The 22,361-nt window shown below is 39.4% G+C and overlaps 1 protein-coding gene across 9 annotated transcripts in view; it reads left to right on the forward strand.

Moving 5' to 3' along the window:
- The window catches only part of LOC117429513 (neogenin-like), a 160,238-nt gene that overhangs the window by 72,679 nt on the left and 65,198 nt on the right, over positions 1-22,361 (forward strand). For all 9 annotated transcript variants that reach the window (XM_058998532.1, XM_058998539.1, XM_058998540.1 and 6 more), the window contains exons 3-5: positions 7,313-7,588; positions 9,094-9,244; positions 19,092-19,228. In XM_058998532.1, coding sequence (XP_058854515.1) covers positions 7,313-7,588; positions 9,094-9,244; positions 19,092-19,228 — 564 coding nt within the window. The remainder of the gene's footprint in view (positions 1-7,312; positions 7,589-9,093; positions 9,245-19,091; positions 19,229-22,361) is intronic.

The raw sequence follows: 22,361 nt of genomic DNA on the forward strand, positions 1-22,361 counted from the left end.
TACAATATTTGGCTTTTCATAGCTTTTGAAAAGAAATAACGCATTGGCCAGCCCTACGGCAGAAATGTTGAATTTGAAATGCAAACAATTGTTTTTGAAAGACTTATTCATTTAACCGGGTAGTAACACGAGATGTAGAAAGGGTTTGGGTACGTTTAGAATGTGCCAGCCTCTAAAATAAAAATGTCAGATATATGCAATTAACATATGGAGTCACAGGTATTAATGACTTTAACGTTACAATAATGAGATACCCCAACCCCTGTCGTAACAACAATCAAACACAGATATATCATGAAGAGAACTCAGACACACACACACCTGCCTCAGCTCACACACCGCTGCAATCAGTCTTTCACAAGATCAGCTAATCATCTGCATTATCAGTTGCGCTCAAGTCAAGCAAATAACCATGAGGTACACAAGTCTAACAAAAAAACACTAAGAAACTTTGAGGATTTTCTGTTTATTTCTAACAAAAACATTCCAGTAACTCTTACCTGTATTGTCATCATTTTGTAGGTCTCACATCTTTCTATATGAAAGACTCACAGAAAGTTCGATTTTGTAATGATATTTTTTTTCTAAGGTAAGGTTGTAAAGAAAATGTATTGATCGCCTCTTGCAGATACTTTAATGCTGCACTCCAGTTCCGTGCATTCCATTTCAGGAGGCTGCATGAAGGAACATTGAAAACACTGGGAAGGCAAGCCCAAGCTTCTGGGAGTTTGAGTTCTTGCAGGGGAAATAAGAAACCGGAGTCATTTTTCCTTTTGCAAAAACTCAAGCGCCAACTTTGCATATTTTCACTGACCCGAATTGCAACATTAAAAAAACTGCAAAAGATGCTTGACTTTTTTTGTTTTGTTCACTAACAGCAAATACGTGTTTGACATAATGTGCTCACCTTTCAGATAAGAAAATGTGAGGTCGACAAAGTGATGCCAATACATATTAGGTAGGATTTAGTGGAAATATGTCGTTAGTTTCACAGTATGTACTTTAAATAAACCTTTTTTAGCAGGAATTGATGTTCACGTATTGTTTTTAATGCCTTGGTCATTGCACCTTAAAGAAGTAGGGGAAAATGGTATTTCTATTGTATTGGTGATGCGCTCCGGTCGCCTTCAGAAGTCATGGGAGGGATAAAAACATTTTTCACCCTCCTTTTGGAGTACAGTACAGTGTTAGAGTTACTGGGTATTCATCTTCGCTGTCTCTTATCAGTCATGTTCCATTAATTGATTTGTCTGCCTTATTGAACTGCCCTTCAAGATAAATTATACATTTGATGATGAAAGGACCCAGAAAAGGCTAAAAATAAAAGCTAACAATCATAATTGGTTATCTGCAGTGGTGTAGTGTTCTGCATCTCTGTTGATTTCCCTGGCCTCCCTGTAACCTCCTTGTACCCTGGCTTTGTCCAGGGCTCACTCGGTGGTAACAATAAATAGTGGCTAGAGAGAGAGGCACTACCTCATGCCCTGATAAGGGGTGGGGGATATTGGGTGCCGTCAACACATTTATCAAAGCTGTATAATGGGATCTCAGCTCCCAAGATGCAGTGGTTTCCGTGGCAACGACCTCTGAAGAAGGTTAAATTATAACTGGGTAAGAATGAGCCAAGTTCCACAGAATAAAAGGAGACATTAACATGATTAAGCTTAATACAATCAGCATTGCTTTAGATACAACTCAATTACCTGTAATGAAAACATCATTTCCATAGTGGAGGGGGGGGGGGGGAGGGGAGGGGAGGGTTAAGAGTGGATAGGTTTGGCGCATTCACAGAATCTTGCATTCTCGCAGGAGACGATTTCCTGTTGAGAAAGGAAGGCCTTAACCCTTTCCCTTCCACAGTTAAGACACTGACTTGTTTCATTTAGATGTTGTGGTGTTTCCCGGCTTGTGTGTCTGCTTGTACAACACTGCTGTATGGCCATCTAGCAATGAATGATAAATCCAACATGACAGAAACGTAGGAAATAGGGAATTGCGTGCCAATTGCTACATTTTCCAAATTGTGCATTGCCTCAAGCTGCAGACTCGTTGAAATCCCTGCCTCGTAGTGGCGTTTTCCACAGAACTCCATACAGAGGTGTGACGGAGTAAGTCAGGCAGCGTGGGTCGTAAGCATCTACTCCACAGGAAGTGAACCTTCTCTACAGCAGGAGAAGTGGGCTTCACATACAGTCAGACTTTAAATAAAGTCTGGAATCTAAATTACCCACAGCAAAATAAAGGACGAGAGGAAGTCATGCTAATGATGTGTAATGTGTTTTTTTAATGATTGGTAGCTGTACTTAATCGCTTCAAATATATAATAGACGGCACAAGACTTTCATCTGTTGTTGCTGAGATATACAGTAATAGCCCTGAAAGGCATTGTGGGTGAAACCTCAAATTCCAGTTCACATATAATGAAAAACATTTCCTGAGTTAAGGAAAGCCAGCTGCATTCTGTCTTGGTTATGTTATGTTATAATATTTTTTTGATTAAATAGTACCAGTATCATGAGTCTGCTAATGAATGCGAAATAGTTGAAACCATCTGTGTTTGTTTGAGGAGAAGGAGAAATCGTTTTCTTTAGCTGTTCATGAAGTAATTTTTTGGTGCAATTCCTTTGTAGTCATCTTCTCTCAAAATCGTCTCAAATTGCTTTAACCATTTCAGTACTGTACAGAAAGACAGCTCATTAAAGCTTTAAAGAAATATCTTCGCTCTTTTCTACCAGTCTACATGCGTTAAATAAAAGTGCTTCAAAATATTTGTCAGTTTCTTGGCCTACATTTTCTGGCTTGAAAACTGTAATTTCTGGAAAACTCTAAATATTTGTGTACATAGAGAAGACTCTTGTCTGCAGCTCTTTTCCAGCTGCATTGTATTTCAAAGCCTGGTTCATTAGCAAGGCTTTAGGGGAAAACAGCACAGCTGAGATTTGAAGAAGCCATCCACTGTTAATATTTAGTCAGCTGCTCTAGCAGACTTGTACACAAAGAAACATGTGTTATTCATGTGTTATTTAAATACAAGCATCTCAATTGTTTCCTTTGCCTAGAAATCGCTGTTTCCATAGCGACTGTACCATTAGATTCCCTTTTCCGTAACTATTTGCACATCTGCGACCTTTCTGGCCCTTGTATGTTTGGTTTTCAAAAACGAGTGCCATCACTTAGTAGTGAATTAGTATTTAATAGAACGCTAGGATATAATAATGTACCAGCAGCACCAGGTCTGTGCTGGGTACTGTACAGTATTAAATAGGTACTTGTTATAAATGAATCAGCGCTTTAGTGGTGCAGCCACCATGGGCACCTCCACAGACCTTTTGTTCAGCCGTTGTCACAAGAGAAGAAAGCTGCCATCCTTTCAAGTACAGAAAGCTGGCGAGGCGCCTCGTCTTCAAAGCGCTGCGTGCAGCTGATGTAGTGCATGTCGGATTGCCACTGAACCGCATTGCCATTCTCAGGGAGGATGAGTAGATCTTCTGCCCTGGCACTGCAGCTTCCGATTCCCCTCACTGCCCTGAGCTCATTTTCCATCAATACACCGCCTGTCATTGCAGGTTAACCCTGACACTCATCTGTCCCTCCCAGCACAGACATTGCATTGCAAGGCGGGGGCACTTTTCAGTGTTCAATCTGGGGGTGTTGATAGTTTAACCTTTTGCTAAATGTTAATATTTCGAATTTTGCCTAAATGTTTAAATGTGCAGGCCAAATATAGTGGCAAGTGTACAGTGTATACTTTGTTTCCAATGTACACAGTATTTTCCCTGTGCACTTTATATGCTGTACACATACACCTGTTATGCACAAATACATGTCGTAGTAAGTGCTTACAATGGCTTCCCTAAATTGGTTTCAAACATATGTTAGAGTTTAAATGTTTTTAACCCTAAAGTGTAAACGTTTCAGAAATTAAATGAACACCCATAGCTCAAGTAAATGTTTGTTGTTTGAAAGAGGCTGACACTGTTGTGTTCGGCAGCTGTACAGTGCCGTGTATCAAAAATAATTTCCCCTACTCATTTATTCAATCCTTACCAATAAGCAGATTTAGATTTCTTTATAAAGAATTATTAATGCATAATAGTCATAAAATATGCACCCATTTCAGAAAGTTGATATGGTGAACTAGGTCACATTGAGATGGCTGCACCGTTCATAGGGTCACAGACAGGCCTGGTTTTTGAATGACTTTATGCATATTGTAATGGGATAAAATAATTTGAGGAATTTTGTCCTTGTTAAAAGCATTTTATGAGAAGGAAAAGAGATGGCAGAGTTAAACATAATATTTATAAGTTGCACTCCAGAATTTTCACATCTGTAGTTAAAACCTGGTAGACCCCAGTGATTTTTTTTTTATTTTGCAGAGGTTTTGTTTTGCGGTTGGTCTCCAGCAGTAAGCATGTAGAGCATAGTTTACTACATGCTGTAAATCCTGTAGCGTTTACTATACTCCTGTCAGGTTGACAGAAACTGCTAATAACCGAGGCCCCTGATTGCTTATAAAGGTCTACATTCCTCACTCCAGCCCCCACTTAAAGCACAGTCCATGTGTTTAAATTAGCTAAACCTAACAGTGAGTTTGTGCCCCGGGACTCTCAAAACGGTCACAATCTGCCCATTTCAGGGAGATTACATTTCATAAAATCATTTGAAACATCGCAGGTCTTTCTTGTTTTTTTTTTCTTGTTTATTTTTTTTAATAGTAAGAGAAATTAGTGACACAGTCGATCCCTCAGACCTGACAAAATGGTGTACCAGGATCCTTCCCCCTTGGTGTATGCCTGCCTGGGATCGGACACGATCTGCAACAGCAGAGGCTTGCTCAGTGGTGTGAGGGCATACTGAGGACTGGGTTAGACCAGTGCTCCTGACACAGCCTTACTAGGAATCCACAAGTATCCCGAAGACGCTGTAAATCTGGACAAACAGGGTCACTTTCTGCACGATAAAAATATTACACGTTTTGTCTGTTTCATCTCCAACAAAAGTCTCCTACCCCGTGTTAGCACTGGGTTGGCAGTGCTTGTGCTGGGTTCACCCAGTGTGGTTTATCTCTACTGTCTCTTTGAAATGAGAATCCACCTACATTTTCCACCAGTCCACGCTCCAACCTAAACAGTTGTCCTTGTTTACAGTGTACCCGTGTGATGATCCACATCTTGTTTCTGACTCACCCAAAATACTTTTCTTTCAAGGGCAGCTTTAAACACAGATGCAAAGCTTCCTCATACTCATATATCACTACTAGGCCTCGCTGCCTCTCAGTCCTTCCCTGGCCTCATCCTCACAGTTGCTAGGCCTCACTGCCTACTGGTCATTTGACTAAAACCACTAGGCCATGCTACCTTCCAGCCCCCCCACTCTTACCAGTAGACCACAGTCCAATCACTGTGTTTCCCAGTCTTCATTCCTACCCTCTTGTCCAGAGTGACTGGCACGTTATTTTTGTTACCACGCTGTCCATCTTGTTGCTGACTTTGGTATTGTGCCTAAGGAATTAGTGTGCAGTCCATTTCTGGGTGATTTCGGAAGCACGTTCTCCTATTGGCTTCCTCTCCGCCTTTTATGAATCATTCCTAAATGTTGTTTTTGGATGAAACATTTGGAAACACACAGGAGAGACAGAAAAAAAAACCATAACGCTGGGCAACAAATTTCCTGAGGTTGGTGCTTTTCAAAGGCAATACCAGCTTCATGTTAAGTACCCTGTATATAAAGTACAGGCTCTGTGAATTAGCAAAACCAGTGTGCTTTCTCATGGGATCATTGGGGGAGAAAAGGGAATCGCATGCCAATTGCAAAGAGCTGAATTCCCCCAAACCTGTTAAGTACCCGTACCTGGGTAACACTGCAGCCACATTCGCTACACTTTCACCTGGCCTGGGTACGGATGTGCAGTGGTTTCACCTTGGCCCTCTCATAGGCCACATCACAAAATCACTGCACCGTCACTTGATTGAGAGAAGCCCAGGGCGCAATGGCTGTAACTTGCACAATTTAAGGTCATTTTTCCTCCTTTGCATCCTTTTTTAAACCACTTCAGTTTTCAGTATGTTTAGAACTCTGATATGTGGTAAGTATAGAATAGCTGATACCAGGCTATTAGGTTCGATATATTTATCTAATAAGTGACGGCATACGAAGCTTGGAGTAGGTGTGTGCCAGCGATGACGGAAAACCTATAACCGTAAAATAATTCCCATGGGGAGGTAGTCTGTGTTTATGCCATGGTTTTTGTTCCCTTTTATTAAGATACAATTTTTAGCTTGCACAAGTGGACCTACTTGGGATTCGATATACAAGGTACAAGGTTGCATTAGACCAGTTCTTTTCTGCAAATTAACCGCTATTATAGTTCCATTAAAGATTTTTGGCTGTCACTTGTTGGTAAAATTCCTTTCTCATTGACCTCTGTAATTATTTTATTGTGCAATATAAATATTAAAATCAAAATACCAGCTGCCACAACAATAGGCATTCTGTTTGTATTATAATCACACAATACAGGTAAATAGTTCAAATCACTTAAAGGCCATGGCTAATTTAATAAGAAGAGAAACATCGCTTTGCGAGAATGCAATTAAGCAAGGCAAATTAGAGAACATGATACCGAAAATGAGAATCTGCTGGAGAGTTGTGTAACACCAATTAGGTGGAAATGTAAATGGAATCAACCGTACTTGCACACAATGTAATAACAGGATCAAATGAAATAGGATGAGCTATGGCCCCGGCCATGGTAATCCTGTGAACAGTAGAATCTCATAATTGTGTTAGTTTACTGTTGTGTAAATACTCATTATTGCCATTTATTTAAATAGCTGGTTGCTAAACTATTACTTATTGTGCCGGCTTCACTTGATTAAAACAGCAGCTCATTTTATCACAGAGGAAAAAATTGCAAGAACACATTTTTGTAGCTGCTGAGTCACTATTCAATTTCCTCGGCAGACTTAGTTTTTAAAGCACCAGTTAAAATCCTTTCGGAATGCTGTTTTTCCACCCAGCATGTCATTCACTGTGTGTTTTCTATTCCTGTCTGAATAACTGCACTTCCCTACCCCAACAATAGGGGGCTGTAAAAATGACAGTGCAGTAGACCAAAAAGCTGCCTTTCTAGTTTTAAAGTTGTTTAACATTTTGAAGTTTTTATAACTTCAGTACATAATCATGTTTAGTTTTACTAGAATATTTCCTTTTTGCTTAGTCACCAATAGTTTGAGCTTTTGTGGACAGAAAACACAGACTTGCTTGCCTCTTGTGCTAAATATTGACGTGCTGTTTTCCATCCTTTCAGGTCTTCCAAGGTTTAGCAGCCAGCCAGGAGCTTCTTCGGTAACCCAGGGCGACAGTGTGGTTCTGAACTGTGACATCAATGTGGACCTGGTGCCCTTCACTCGCTGGGAGCTGGACCAGGAGACACTGGACCTGGACGAGAGGGTGGTCAAGCTGCCTAACGGCACCCTGGTCATCAGCAACGCCTCGGAGGCCGATGCCGGCCTGTACCGCTGTGTGGTGGAAAACGTCGGGCCTGTGAAAACCAGCGATGAGGCTGAGCTTCAGGTTCTACCAGGTACATCATTCAGGGGCAGGCCTTTACTACTAGTGCTCTGTAAGTCAGAAGATAGAGCAAGCTGGATCTAAATAACAATGGTGGATAGTACTGGTCACAGAGCATTGAAATCTGGGTGAGCTGACCACATGACATGCTCTCCAATTGCACTGTGGACCCAAGGTGTATAAAATGTGTATTACGTTGCTGCAACTAGCATCTAAGCTGTATAATAGGCAGTTCTTGGTGCACTAGCATGTTCGTCCAGCACAGACAACATGCTGACCTTGAAACAACACCTAATATGCCTGTAAATTTACCTGCTGTACGGCTGATGTACAATCCCCTATACATTTCTCAAAAAGGTAAACTGGTCCTGAAATCACAGGGAGTGGACTGCCTCAGTTGGGCTGTGTTTTGGGGCGTAAGTTTAGACAGGTTTGTAATTTTATTCCAGGCTTAACTCTTCTGAATTGTGCTGTCAGTCCAGCTCTCTGAACTGCTTTATTTACAGTAACTGTTAAGTGCCCTCTGTGTGAGCTAAGTAAGAAATTAGGGGTTGTAAATCATGGCTTAATGTCTGCCTGCTGCTCCCGTGTTTATCTTTAAAAAGATCTTATAGTGACTTATGGATCATGCCCAGCCCGAAAGCAATTTCAATTAATGTAGGGAGTGTTTGATTTTTCCATTGTATCTAGGGACTTGCTGCCCTTGCAATTTTATTACATTTCCTTGAAAAATTAATTGAAAACAAACAAACAAAAAAAACATTTTCAAAGAAAATTAACATGAAGCAAGTTGATTTTATTTATTTGTAATCTTCTATATTTTTTTCAAGTTGTTCATTTCTGACACAGTAATCATTTTCATTTGTAGCATTTAAGAAACTGTAATTGCTGAAACAAATATTAAAATATGTACAAATCAACTAAAGATTTAGGTCAAAGACTATGCTGTTCAGATTTTCTTTTCTGTTAAATATACAGTGTTTAATGTAACTGTACTTCACTCACTGCATCTCTTAGGTTTCTCAGCTTTAGCATATATACTTATCCTGGCACTGCAAAAACTTGTGTGGATCAAGTCTGATAATAACAATACATGCAATTTTATACCTATCATACGACGTTGATCAAATTACCAACTCCAGGTTCGTTCTCTTTGGGTGCAGGAGGGCACATTTGCTGTTGCTTGGCTTTTTATTCTGCGAATGATTTCATGATGTCGATTTTGGACTGTATTTTAATAATAATAAAAATAATACTAATAGAGCGATTCCAAAACCCAAACTGGAGGCTTGTGTCACCCAGTCATTATAAATGATCAGAACGTCTCTCAGTACAAACCTTTTTCCATATTCACATTTCAGATTGAAGTGGAGGTACTGCATGTATTTGTAATAGTGTTGTGTTAAACCAGGTGGCAGCAGGTGTCTTAAGATTCCTGAAGAGTGTGCCATCTGTATTCACGGTTTGATACAGGAAGACAAGCAGTGCTGCTGTAAGTTTGGGGTTCATCTTTTACAGACACGGGCACAGACAGGAGACTGCAGTTTCTGAGTCAGCCCGCCCCTGTGATGAAGGCTAGGGGGCAGGACGTGCTTCTGCCATGTGTGGTCTCGGGGTCCCCTGCACCCACAGTCCGGTGGATGATTGGAGACAAGGTCATCGATGAAAGGTTAGTGACAAATCACAGTCTGCCACCTTACAGACTTTCTTCCTTGTACATGGAGGCAGGGGTTCAATTTAAAAACACGTTTTATGTATTCATTTCTTACATGGCAATTAAGTGTTCGTATTTTGTCTAAATGTTTAACTGTAGGCAAATATGCATTTCAAGTATAGATGTTTATTTTTTATATATTAGTATTTGAACCATTTTTTATTTCCATCTATCCATATACACACTACACACTGGTAGTCCTGTACAGTACATGTCAATGTTGTAGCAATTTATATTGAAAACAAAAATGCAGAACAGATGTGCATTGTACTGTATATGTACCTGTAGTTTCACATGCACCTAGAGAACCACAAACCCCATTGGGATGAGACTTCGTAGGGACATTGTTTAGCACTAGTTATCCCCACTGGGGATGAAATCCCCTGCAATGAGGATACAGTGGAGGTGGCTGTACATACGTATGTACGTACTGTATGTCAATTCACACATTCTTTCCATATATCTGGACATTTGCTTATTCAGTTGTCATGAAATTTGGGATTAACATTATTTAGCAGAGATTATTGATAATATTAGATTCAGGGGATATAGAGGGGTGGCTGTCTGTCTGTATATCCCATATATCTGGTTACTATAGTAACTAGGTATATAGATTAATGTCCGTCTTTTATGGCGCTCCTGTATTTATCTAGAGAGCCGCTTGCAATTGCGATCAAATTGTATACTATAACAATCTTTACCTCAAATTATCAGTCTGCCATGCGTGTATTGCACATGCATACAGTGGATTTAGGTTATGGTGATATATTTTCAAGATACTGGTGGCTCTAATTGTGTATTTATTGTAAACGACATACTTGTTTGTTGTCATGAGTCATTCATGAGTTTTTTTTTTTTTAATTTTATTTTACAGTGAGATGTTTTGTAAAGACAGGCTCATGCAAACACAGAATTCCTTTCAAATAAAATCCCAGAATAGACATTAACGATCACCGTTTAATTGCGTGAAGCAGTGTGACTCAAGTTTGAAGCGGACTGGGCCTCAGCCGGCCGTTGCTCCATTCTAACCACGGGGCGCATCAGAAGAGGGAATGCGGTTGAGCCATAATTGGTACAGACTTGAGGGACAGCTTTAAAAGCCTCTGTTGAGAGTTTACTAATTAGAAGACAGCATAGAAACCAGACTATTCATGTGCTGGGTGGAGTTTCCATTTAAAAGCATTTCTGGAAATACGATAAGGACAGTATGTGTGAAGCAGTGATGTTTCATAAATGAGTGCCTTCGCATGGTTTAGTACTAAATTTAGTTGCTGTAGTGTAGAAGGTATCGGTAAACAAGGGGACCTTTTATATTTCAAAACTTGTGAAAGTATTATGAGTTTGTTATTTAGAAAAGTTTGATTTACTCCACTGATAAACAGAACCCTGTTTTCTGTCTTGGTATTGTTTTGCGTAGTCCAGCACTGCGCTGTGGTAGGCCTTGTTTTTGGGCACGGTCCAAACTGATCCTCAAGAGATATTTAAATTGCTCACTGATGGGACCCATTAGAAACTTGTTTAATATCTCTCTGGTGCCTGCGGTCCATAAAACACGTTCTACAGGAAGCAGTCCGACTCCAAACCGGGTTGAGTTTCTGAACTGCTTATCAGACTGAAGGGTTGGTCATTGCTCAGAAACACAACCTTTTGTTCCATAGTCCAGCCCCTGGAGACTTCATTAGTTCCATTTCCTCAGATTGGAGCTGCTCACCTGATTCTCTGCGTTTTGCTGCTCCGACCGAATCGCCTGTTTTGAACCTGGCTACAGCTATTAATTATCACAGAATGTGAGGATCTACAATCTCATAGAAAAATTACCTTTAAAAACTAAATGGTTAATGGTTACACACTGAGGCCTTAGGTGTACTTGGGAGAGCTTAATTGAGGGCACAGGGGTGCTTAAAATTCTGCGCTTTATAAAGTCCCAAAATGTGATAACTGAAAGGGACAATTAAACCAAGTTAATCTAAACGCTTTAGGTAAGATACTGTATGTCTGTTAACCGGATACAGTTGCTCTTAAGTACTGTGCTTTGTTGTTTTCTTGTTCTGTAAGTATACAGAGTTACCTCGTGATACTACTTCTAGAGTGTGTTCATGAACATTTGTTTCCATTGTATTTATCTTCTTGAAACCTTCTCAATAGTGTTCCAGAAATAGTCATCTTAACTTGAACCAGTTATTCTGCTATGAAGGGGTGTGAACAGTTTAGAGTTTGACCGGTGTGTTAAACTTTACATTTCTAGATGTGTTTAATTGTTTAGGAAATGAAATGGAAACTCCTCTATCCAGGACTGTTTCTTACCAGAGTGTAATTAATTGAATCTCTGGAAGATTTTCAAAAGGAAGAGTAACATGGGAAGACAACCCTCCCCCCGGTCAGGCATTACAAGCCCTGTATTGTCCAAGTGACTGATTCAATGTGCTCAGTGCTTGTGTTTAGCCGTGGGGATTTGTGGGAAATGGCAATAAACTTCATGCTGAGTGCAGAATTGCTTCACATCACTGATAGTTTGTTTAGTCAATGCTTGACTCTGAGCGTCGTTACTGTCAGGATGTTCATTTCGGGATTCATTCTAGTGAGGAGTGAATTTGATACTACATTTAACTAGTAGTTTCCCATCTGTTTTACTGCTGGGTTTACCTTGGTATCCATGTTTATCTTTTCATTTTTTATGACAGTGCTGTACAAGTTCAGCAATATTCACATCCTCCTCTGAGCTTTCCTCTGAAACCTGGACAGGCAGCTAACGTCAGTTCCAATCAATTTCCCATCAGGTTCCCTCAAGCTGAACTTGTCATGTGTCCATCCTCGATAGAAATGAAAGTTTGGAAACCGTGTAGTACGTACTGTAGTGTTGGCTAGAACCCCTGATTTTAAACCCTTTTCAACAATATATGACTTGCCATAGTTTTCATTTTCATTTTAGACTGAATTGAGTGAACCATGCTGGTGTTGGACACTTTAGTAATCTAAAGGCAACTAAAGCATTAGTAATAAAATAAATACATCATTATTTCAAGTCCCACCTAAGTCAATACTAAAGATGAATTATGTGTAGATGCAAGTGGGGTTATTTCCCCATTTAGAATCTTTTTGAGTTCATTAAATGTACTGATATGCTGCCTGTAATATTTTACCATAACTGTCATCAATTCACAGGTTATCAAGTGGTGAAACGCAAACACTGATGAAGGCAATAGCAGAAACGTTTGTAGTCAAACCTTCCTAGTATCACTCCTTCAATGTCATCCTCCACTTTTTTATCACCACACTAAAATGTCCTGGCCTGAATATTATACATTGAGGACAAGCTCCTGATAGTATCACTTTGGCTGTTATCAATGTCAGTCGCATTTAGCAGTGTTACCAATGATTTTACTGAACATCGCTTTGAGGGGGGGAAAAAGCATTAGGAAGTTTATATTGAAATGTCTCTATTTACAGTAGCATAATGTAGCATACAGAACACTGCAGTGTGTGATTACAGCTTTGTCTTTAATGAAGACAAAGTATTAAACTACTGTACATGTTGCTTTTTTTTAATGAACATTATGATGTTGTGAGCAGTACAATACCTAGTACTATATTCCACTGTGAAACAGGCATATTTGTTGTATCAACACTTACTGTGCAGTGGTATTGGTGAACTCCTAATTAAGCCAGTTCTGCTTTCTGTCGCCCTTTTTACTCTGTTCATTTTAAGTAATGTTGTTTCCTCTAGATTTCATAAACAGTTTTTGTTATTTTTTCTCCACAGTCTGTCATTTGAAGCACTTGAGCCTGTAGATCTCAATAATAGGGCCTTCTAGAGTTCTTATTACATTCACTCTGCTTCGCAATTCAGATCAGACATTTTAAGGTCAGACAGTGTTTTCTTTTCCAAAATATGCTTAATAAAGTACAGCTTAAACTAGGTAGAACAGCCTGCGTGAGGATATGAAATGGAGATTACATGATTTAAAAACTCTGTAGGAGCCCCTATCAGTGATAATGGCTTGCCATTTTATTGCTCTTAGTTTAATACCAGCATTAACAAGATTAATGACAAGCCTTTTCTCTGTTGGCTGGTGCTTAGCTCCTCCATGTAAAATTTATAGCGTTTTTATTAGAGTTCCAAGTGAAACTAAAGACCAACGGGGAGTGCTGTATTTTCCAAGATATGGAGGTTGGCAATTTCATTAGAAAAGAGCTCATGTTAATTCTGTCAGGGGGGGGGGTTTCGGGTTATTACTGCAGCTGGAGTTAATGGTTAGATTCTCGGTTTTCCCACAGGAGTCGGTTTCACCTGGCTGGTTGTCAATTTTAAATGAGTTTAAGCATTCCATTTACGTGCAGGATGTTTCCAGTGTTCGAACACCTTGGAAACTGTGATGGGCGATTGAGATGTCAAGCGGTCAGTGTTTACTGCTCAGCATTGTCGGTAGTCAAGGCAACAGTCTACCTGTAATTAAGGCTTTCTCTGCTTTTAATGTGTTTTGCTGGTCTGCAGTATCTTGTCTACCATGTCTGTGCAGACCCAGGGCTGTAGTTTTAGACAGCTTCCAAGGTCAGTTGTTTAATTCAAAATAGTCTTAACTAGGGTTTTTAATCTGGGCTATTACGTTAATTGATTAATCAGAGCTTGTGAATAATAACTTCCTCTAATCACATATATTAAGATCCATATGATGTGAATTGTTACTAATGGGTTTGATTTTAAAGCCCTATTTGTAATCTCTGTTCTACACTGTGTGTAATGTGACACAAGCAATGAATGAGATTCACAACGATGGGTCTTTGTGACAACCTTTAACTAGCATCTTTGAATTGAATATATACCTTCTAATTAGTGTATTGCAATCAAAATAACATTTCAAATGTTTAAAACCTATTGAGCATTTAGACTACATGGGGTCTGTTCAATTAATCTAAGCAACGATGAAACTGAATGCTGCTACCATATAAATCATTAAAATATGACATTTCTATAGATAGAAATATATTGTTGGAAGTTTGATTTTTATTGATTTTAAACAGTGGCTGTTTTTGGTCTTGCCCCCAAAATACAGACCCATGTGTACTGTAAAGACTTTGAGTATTAACAGAACACTACAACTGTATAAACACTAAGGCTTACATTTATATTTGACAACATGCATATGGCAGCAGTGCAGCAGTGTGGAGTAGTGGTTAGGGCTCTGGACTCTTGACCGGAGGGTCGTGGGTTCAAACCCAGGTGGGGACACTGCTGCTGTACCCTTGAGCAAGGTACTTTACCTAGATTGCTCCAGTAAAAACCAAACTGTATAAATGGGTAATTGTATGTAAAAATAATGTGTAAAAAATAATGTAATTATGTCCAAAATAATGTGATATCTTGTAACAATTGTAAGTCGCCCTGGATAAGAGCGTCTGCTAAGAAATAAATAATAATAATAGTAATAATGTTTGACAAATGCTTAACAAAACATTCTGTAGAATGTAATATAATAAGCATTCTTTTAGTATTTTTCTAAACCATTTAAAAAATATTTATTTTTGTAATTCATTTATCACTGGACCCCACATTTTAAGGAACCCATTTAGTTTTCCTTCATCTGTCTGGTGGTGCCTCTCCATATGGAATGTTTCACATTAGTTGTTTCTGTTCAGAAGGTTGTTCTCATTCTATTGGTGTGCTCTTAGGTAGAGAGCGTTTTCTTGCACATACTGTAGGTGCCTAAAATACTCTAACTGTAGAAATGCAGCAGCATTACGATAAATATTACCGGAAAGACAGATTTTGATGTCTTGGCTGCTTTGGGGAAAGCGGTATGAGGATTTGATGGCGAGGTGGGTGTTGGGGGCAGACTTTTGAATCCGATTTTGAAGGGGAAAGGGTTAATGTGTTGCTCCCAGGTGGTGCTGCTGCTCCTGGCTGATAGCAGACTTGGCTGTGCAGGGGGAGCGAGGGGGCGGCTTGATCCATTTCACCAGCTACGAGGGGGCCTGTCGTCTGAGCCACCGCTGCCTGCGATGCTATCTAGCAAGCATCAATAACAATAGGGATCGGACAAACAGAGATTTGTTGGCTGGTTTCTGTGGAAATGAGTTTCAGTTACTCGCAGCCTCTGGGATAATAAATTGCAGAGGCGCGCAGGGTGTAATGAAGTGAAGTTGCAGACGTGGGGAGTTTGGAAGCAGAGAAACAGACAATCAAGCTGTTTTCTGTCACTGGAGCATGTTGGCTCTTCTTACTGTGGGCCTCTTTCCTTTTTTTTCTTTTTCTTAGTGGTTCTGTAGATTCAAGTTAATCATGTAGTCCTTTTTACTCGCTGCTTGTAATTGTAATTGAAACACAGCTTGCAACACTTGTGAATATAGTTTTGGCTAGCGATTTGATCAAAACAAACTCAAATTAATTCCTATATTTGTTATACAAAGCTGTACGTTTTTTGCATATGTCTTTTGATATCAGTCTGGGGCTAAATGTACATCACATTCTCAGTGGAGAAGACAATATGGCTAAATATTCAAAATTTCCAGAAACACAGGTCACGTGATGCTTGCTTTTTTTTTTTTTTTAAATCGATGTGGAACCATCATGTTAAATGTGATTTATAAAAACACTTGTTTTGTTTCCCAAGCAATGTGATGCTATTTATAACCACCCTCCACCGCAAGTAGTAACATGGGCTCACTTAGTTGGCAGTTGCAGATTGAGGCAGTGGCGAGAAGGCTTTTTTTGCGGTGGTAATTGACATCTCATTAAAAATATATTTTTTAAATGTTTTGTGTATTTGTTTTACTGTATTTTTTTATAGGTTTCATTGTACCTCCCTACTATTGTAACCAGTCACAAAGTTTTCCGGCTGGAATTTTAACTCTGGGTGGGGGAGGGAATGTCCTCCTTAAATACCTTGAAATAAATTCAGCATGTGTGTGTGCTTGAATCGGCAGCAGAGCTGAATATGTATGGAATCGATTCAAGAGGTTTTTACAGTGTGTGTGGTGGCAGGCAGGGCTGCATGTGAACAGACAATAACAGGGGGCTTTGTTCTGCTACTATATGCAGTCTGAAACCAAATCTCCACTGAAGAGGAAGCAAAAAGGGCAGCAGGCAGTGCTGTGTCATTAAAGATGAGGTAATGTGGAAGTGCACTGCACTGTAGCACAAATAATATCCAGACGTGTGCTGTAAACTGCAATATCCACGGTTCCAGAGAAAAGACCTCACTTTGAGTCTTTAACAAAGACCTTTTGAAGCCAGTTTTGAAGAAGATAAATAAATAAACCATGGGCAATGTATACATGCCTTGAAAAAATATTTTCAAGCATTAAGTGTCGGATAGAAAAACAAATGGCACAGCATATTTGAATTGGAAGACTAATGTATCCAATGTATATATCTTTGTTTATATATATATATATATATATATATATATATATATATATATATATATATATATATATATATATATATATATATATATATACACACACCCACACACATACAAACACACATAAAGCAAGGCAAAGAAAACAACAATTCAAATCCGAATTACTAAGTCTTGAAGTAAAAAAAAAAAAAAATTGAATCTGAAGTAGACCTAAGTTTTGGACTTTGAAGTGTAAAATAGCGTGATGAAGGCGTTACCAAAACATTTGTCTCCTAGTTTTTCCTCAAAACCAATTTTAAAATATGTACAGTACAGCAAATCCAAACGGGCCAAGTTGTTTTTATTGCTGGTTAAGTTCAGTGTTTGCTGAGGTGTTTTATAGCCTCCAGAGTGCTCTAAAGGTAAGGTGTTTGTACATTTGGTTTTCGCTTCTTATTTCACTGCTGGGTTTCTGACTAATGAATTCATGCCTTGTGTGTAGGGTGTTAGGCTCTGGCTATGTAAACTGTGTGGAATGATGTCTGTTATAATATGAGACACCGTAAATGTATTAACTTATTCTAAATGAAAAAAAAAAGATTGTACTGCTGTTAAACATAAAAAGAAGCGATGTTGTCTTTTTAACCTTAGAACTGTAACTTATATTCTATGCATAAGTACACAGGATTTTGGACAATTCTGTAACTGTCATTGGTTGATATAATATACGTGATTTTATACAGTATTTCTGCAAAGAAAGAGGACTGCTACTTCATGCTTCACTACGAAAATCGCTTGAACCTGTACCGCTGTGCACAAGCCTGTCACAGGTCTATTAGTCTCCAAATGAATGTCTCGCCTAAAAAATATGGCTGATTGAATTGACACAGGGCACTGCCTGAGGGTGGTTGAATACAGTGCGCTTGTAGAACTTATCCATTCCATTCTGGATGTCTGTATGACAGATGACAGAGGATAAGGTCTTCTCCTGGTTTAGCTTTATACTGTACATGCATTCAAATCATTGCATTAATGCACGCATTTAAACCGCTCGATAGCCAGGGTATCAGATTGTGCAGCAGGATGAGTATCTCTGAATCGCTTCATTTCTAAGCCGGAGGACAAGGTCTCTTCAGGGAGAACCTATAGTGCTCTAGTGATATTCCTTGTGTCCTATTGATTTTTCTCCTTTGCTTAGCGGTGAGTTAACTCAACATGCAGTACTGTAAGTGTGTGCGTATGTAGTTCTCTCCTGAATTAACTGGTACCAGAGGTTAGAGGGGAAAGGTCAGGTCTTGCAGGTCACTGGGTTTCAGAAACATGAGCAGTAAGGCGACACTCAGAATTGCGTCTACCTGTAACTCAATAGCACTGGGACAGCAAATCATTGATTTGACTTGGTTAACGGATTCTATTTTTTTTCTCTCTTTAGTTTTTTTTTTTTTCTCTTTGCTTGTCTCCTTTTTTTCCCCACATTTGTTTATTTTTATACACATTGTCTGTCTAAAGCAAAACTTAATTCAGTGGTTGTGTCAAACAGAGGTCAGGCGTGTTTACACTGCAGATGCTACAGTCGATGCTTTTTGATTTAGTCACGATTTGATGCCAGCAGTAACCGTACATTATATCGCTACTAAATCTGTATCACATCCAGTATAAATGTGACAATTAATGAGTAACAATTGATAAAATATATGGATTTGTACTTCAGCCCTGAGAAATAAAGGGGTCGGGGAGAAATTTGAGGTGGCTGATTTACCCCCAGATGATGGTTCATTTTGTTTGGTTCCACTTGTTTGTGTACTGTATACAGTATGGACAAATGCAGTGCCGGTATATCTGTATCAATGTGTGTGTGTGTGCTTGCACTTTTCACAGAATATTCAGTTGACACTACAGTAACACCTCTCAGAGAACCTCTGTTACCCACACTGTCCCTTTGGAAACCTGTCTTCTTGTGTGCTGTGCTCTTAAGCCTGGTTTGTCATAGAAAATGCAATAACTGTAATGTTCAGAACAGTGCAGTGTTGCAAGGTATATATTTTCATGTAAAGTGGTTGCATGGTGTATTTTCAGGAGGCTTCTTGATTGGGAAAGTCATAAAAAAAATGTCCCAGTCTTATTGAAATGATCAGAACAGTGTGATTATTCAGACACCCATGGTTCCTGTTTAGTTACAGGATAATGGAGGTTTTATTGTACACAGTAAATTGTACATGGTTCTTACTGCACTTGCCAAGCTTCTGTTTTCTATTCCGTATCGACCCTAACATACTACAGCATTGGCACTGAATACTCATAGTGTATAATAAATAAATAAATAAATATTACATTTGTTTCAATGTTATGACCTTTTGATATGATGTTTATCCAGGATAATACTGCTTCAGACAACAGTTTATGCTGAGTCCTCTGTCTCTTTGTTCCCCCTCTCTCTCTCTCTCTCTCTCTCTCTCTCTCAGTGAGGCCAGGTTTAAGGTGGTAGGAGGCGGGAGTCTGTATGTGATGAACCTCACAGAGGAGGATGCTGGGATATACAGCTGCTTGGCGGACAACGGCAACGAAACCATTGAGGCGCAGGCAGAACTGACAATCCAAGGTATTTTACAGATATTGCCGGGACCGATATTCAAAAATGTGATCAAATACGACTTAAGTATGTAAAGGCAAACATAACCATGTTTGTATTAGTTTCTACAACAGAATTAAAAAAAAAATGTATCAGTGGCTATCACAGGGATGAAAATAAGACTCCTGCTGCATAACAATTTCACCCATTCCAGGTTTTACTATAAGCTTGATTAGCCACTGTGTGTATAGGTAACATGCTCATGTGTATCTTATTAAACTCATAGTAAAAACAGGAATGGATCAAACTGCTATGCAATGGCAGTCTTATTTCCAACCCTGCTATCATAGGACTATTTCTCTTATTTGTTTATTTGATGGGATACCAAGTTTATTTGACTCCTGAAAGATTTGTTTCCTGTAATAATTGTGCTAATCTTGCATCTTTTTCAGGAAATTCTGCAAATATTAGGTTACAATTTTGAAAGAATATTCAAATATGAAAACCAGTGTGTGTCACTAATTAACATCCCTGTGATGGAAAAACTCCTATCAGTTACTAAAATGCCAGTATTCTACTTATTCCATTGAATTGAATTTCTGAATGCTGTTGAATATGTTTTCTGCCTGGTAAACACACCTTGTGTTACACTTATAGATCATATTCACTGTAATCAGCCAGATGTTCCCCCTTTAAGTACAGGTGTTTGGTAATTATCAGATGTAGGGGTCTGTAGTGAAACGTTGCGTTCCTAAGGCCAGAAAACATCTCTGGTGACAGGTAAAACATATGTAGCTTTGATTAAAATAACAACTACCAAGGGAAATTGCATGGGCTGGCTTTCGTTCGAATCTATACCAGGATAATTATGAACAAGGTGAAATGGAATCCTTTGTTCTTAAGGGAATACTTCAGGAAGTTAGAGAGAGGCTGTTTTGTTTCCTTTTGTCATCATGAAAACTGCACACAACGCTAATGTATTAGGTACGGGAATACTAAAGGAAACAGGATTTTATGTTAAAACAGATTTACTAAGATAAAACAGAGACAATAGTAACAGTAAGAAATGACTTTAGTGCTGCCCCCCTTTGCTGTAAGTCTCAGGCAAGGTCAGAAAAAGTGGTTCAAAGAGGAATAATGCAGTCAGGGCTTCACTGTTAGGCAAGAGTAGCCGTACAGGTTTAGTTCAAAATGAGAAATACAACATGGCTTAAGAACGTTAAGGTGCTGTCATACTAAACTTAATGTTTAGACTTTAGGAATAGGGGTGTAAAGATTCATCATGTATCAATGAATTGTGATACTTTCATTCCGAGTTATGCTTGGGAGGATTACAGTAATCTTCATTCACGCTGCTGTATGTTGGGCAGGCCTGAGTTGCCCTGGGCAGCCTAATTATTTCCAGCTTCTCTCGCCCTCTGACAGACCAAGTCCCCAATTGATTTTCTCAAGGCTGCTCGAGATAGTTGTGAACGAGCTTTGTGAGTGAAAGGGCAATCCGCTGTGTTCCGTCTTCCTAATTAGATAGGAGTCAGACAGAGTCCACCAGGGCCAGGCCACGCTGCTGGATCAGGTTATGTGGCGAACCCTGATTATCGTAAAGTGCAGATTTCTGGAGTGGTTGTAATTTGATAACGATGCTCTATTGCTAGGCAACACGATTCTACAGCACTTCATTGTACTCCTTAACGACTATCAACTAGCTCTTCATTAAGTACAGTGCTCAGGATGGCTGGAGCGGTGTCGATGGGTTGGAGATTCATACAGAAGTATGCTAACCAGTGGAATCAATCAGTCCCACTCTCTCGGAGCTGATCCAGCCTCTCAAATCAGTAGCATTGGGATTTGTTATTTATCTCTCGTAGTATGAGACACCTCACGCAGAACAGATTGACTTATTTTATATCACCGGCAGGGACTGTTTCTTCTCATCGCTCTACAGCGAACCCTGCGGGCCAAGCAGCCAGTGTGGACACCTGCAGAGCTGGCCTCTGTCCTCCAGAGGCCGGTAGCTCGCTTAAATCCACTCTCGAGTTCCTGTGTGTAAAAGAGGAAGTGGTTGGTTGTGGGATCGGGGGACGCCCACTCAGGTCTCCTGAGACACATGGGGAATCGCTGCGGTGAGGGGAAAAAAATATCGGACATTCCAAATTGGGGAGAAAGTCAGGGGTTAAATAATTGGGTGCAATTCATTTAAAAAAAAAATGTATTAAATCAAAAACAAAAGTTGTTCTCATGAAACTGATATTAATCAAAGTCATTTTAAACCTAGAATGGGTTGACATCTGTATATAGGAGAAGGTGAAGTGGAACTTATGATTTGATTTCTTACATGTGCTTTATAATGTTAAATGGTGCATTTGTTTTCTAAGCTATAAAAGTTCCCCATAGTAAAAGCATAGCACATTGTAATAAAGCATAGGTAAGCATTGCAAAGAATAGCGAGGTATTGGAAAGTGTATTAATATATATGGCAAATAAGGTTAAACTATGGTAAATGCATAGTATAGCCAAAGCATGGGAACACTGCAACAATACAGTGGTAAGCTTTTATAAGGATTGGTACACCCCTAGTACTCAATTGATACTCATTCATTGCAATTTTGTCTAGTTAGTATTTCTTTCATTCTTTTTTGTCTGTCTTGGTCGCGTGTTGACTGTTTAAAATGAAGCTGTACCAGTGTTCACTCCCACAATAAAAGGGAGACTAAAGGAAAGTCCTTTTCCCTTGGCAAATTCAATTACGTGGAACTTATTTAATCTCTTTATGGAGAAGTCCCAGACAAGTAGGGTGTATGCAGGAAGAGACTGGGAGCAAAGCGTCTGGGTAGCAGCGGTGCTTAGCCTTTGTTGGCTTTTGATGACTGTAAAAAAACACAGTTCAAGCCAGTAATCCTGTTGTTGAGAATTGTTCTAAATAAGCAGCGTGGTGTGTCTGCGGTCTCCTGTTTTTATTTTCTCTGCCCTTCTCTGAGACAGTTTAAGCAGATAGTTGAGTACCTTGTATGGTACATTTTGTTTTGTTTTCTTCTCTTTTCCCTTTTATTCTGAAGTGTTAACACTGCGCAGAGTCTCTTGCCCCTGTGCTGCTCCGTTCCAGCTGGGTCAGAGTTTGATTGTAATTTCAGCCTTCCAAAGTCTCGTTTTCAAATATAATTGTCAA

The sequence above is a fragment of the Acipenser ruthenus genome, chromosome 24 (genome assembly GCF_902713425.1).
Source record: "Acipenser ruthenus chromosome 24, fAciRut3.2 maternal haplotype, whole genome shotgun sequence".
NCBI classification, from domain to species: domain Eukaryota; kingdom Metazoa; phylum Chordata; class Actinopteri; order Acipenseriformes; family Acipenseridae; genus Acipenser; species Acipenser ruthenus.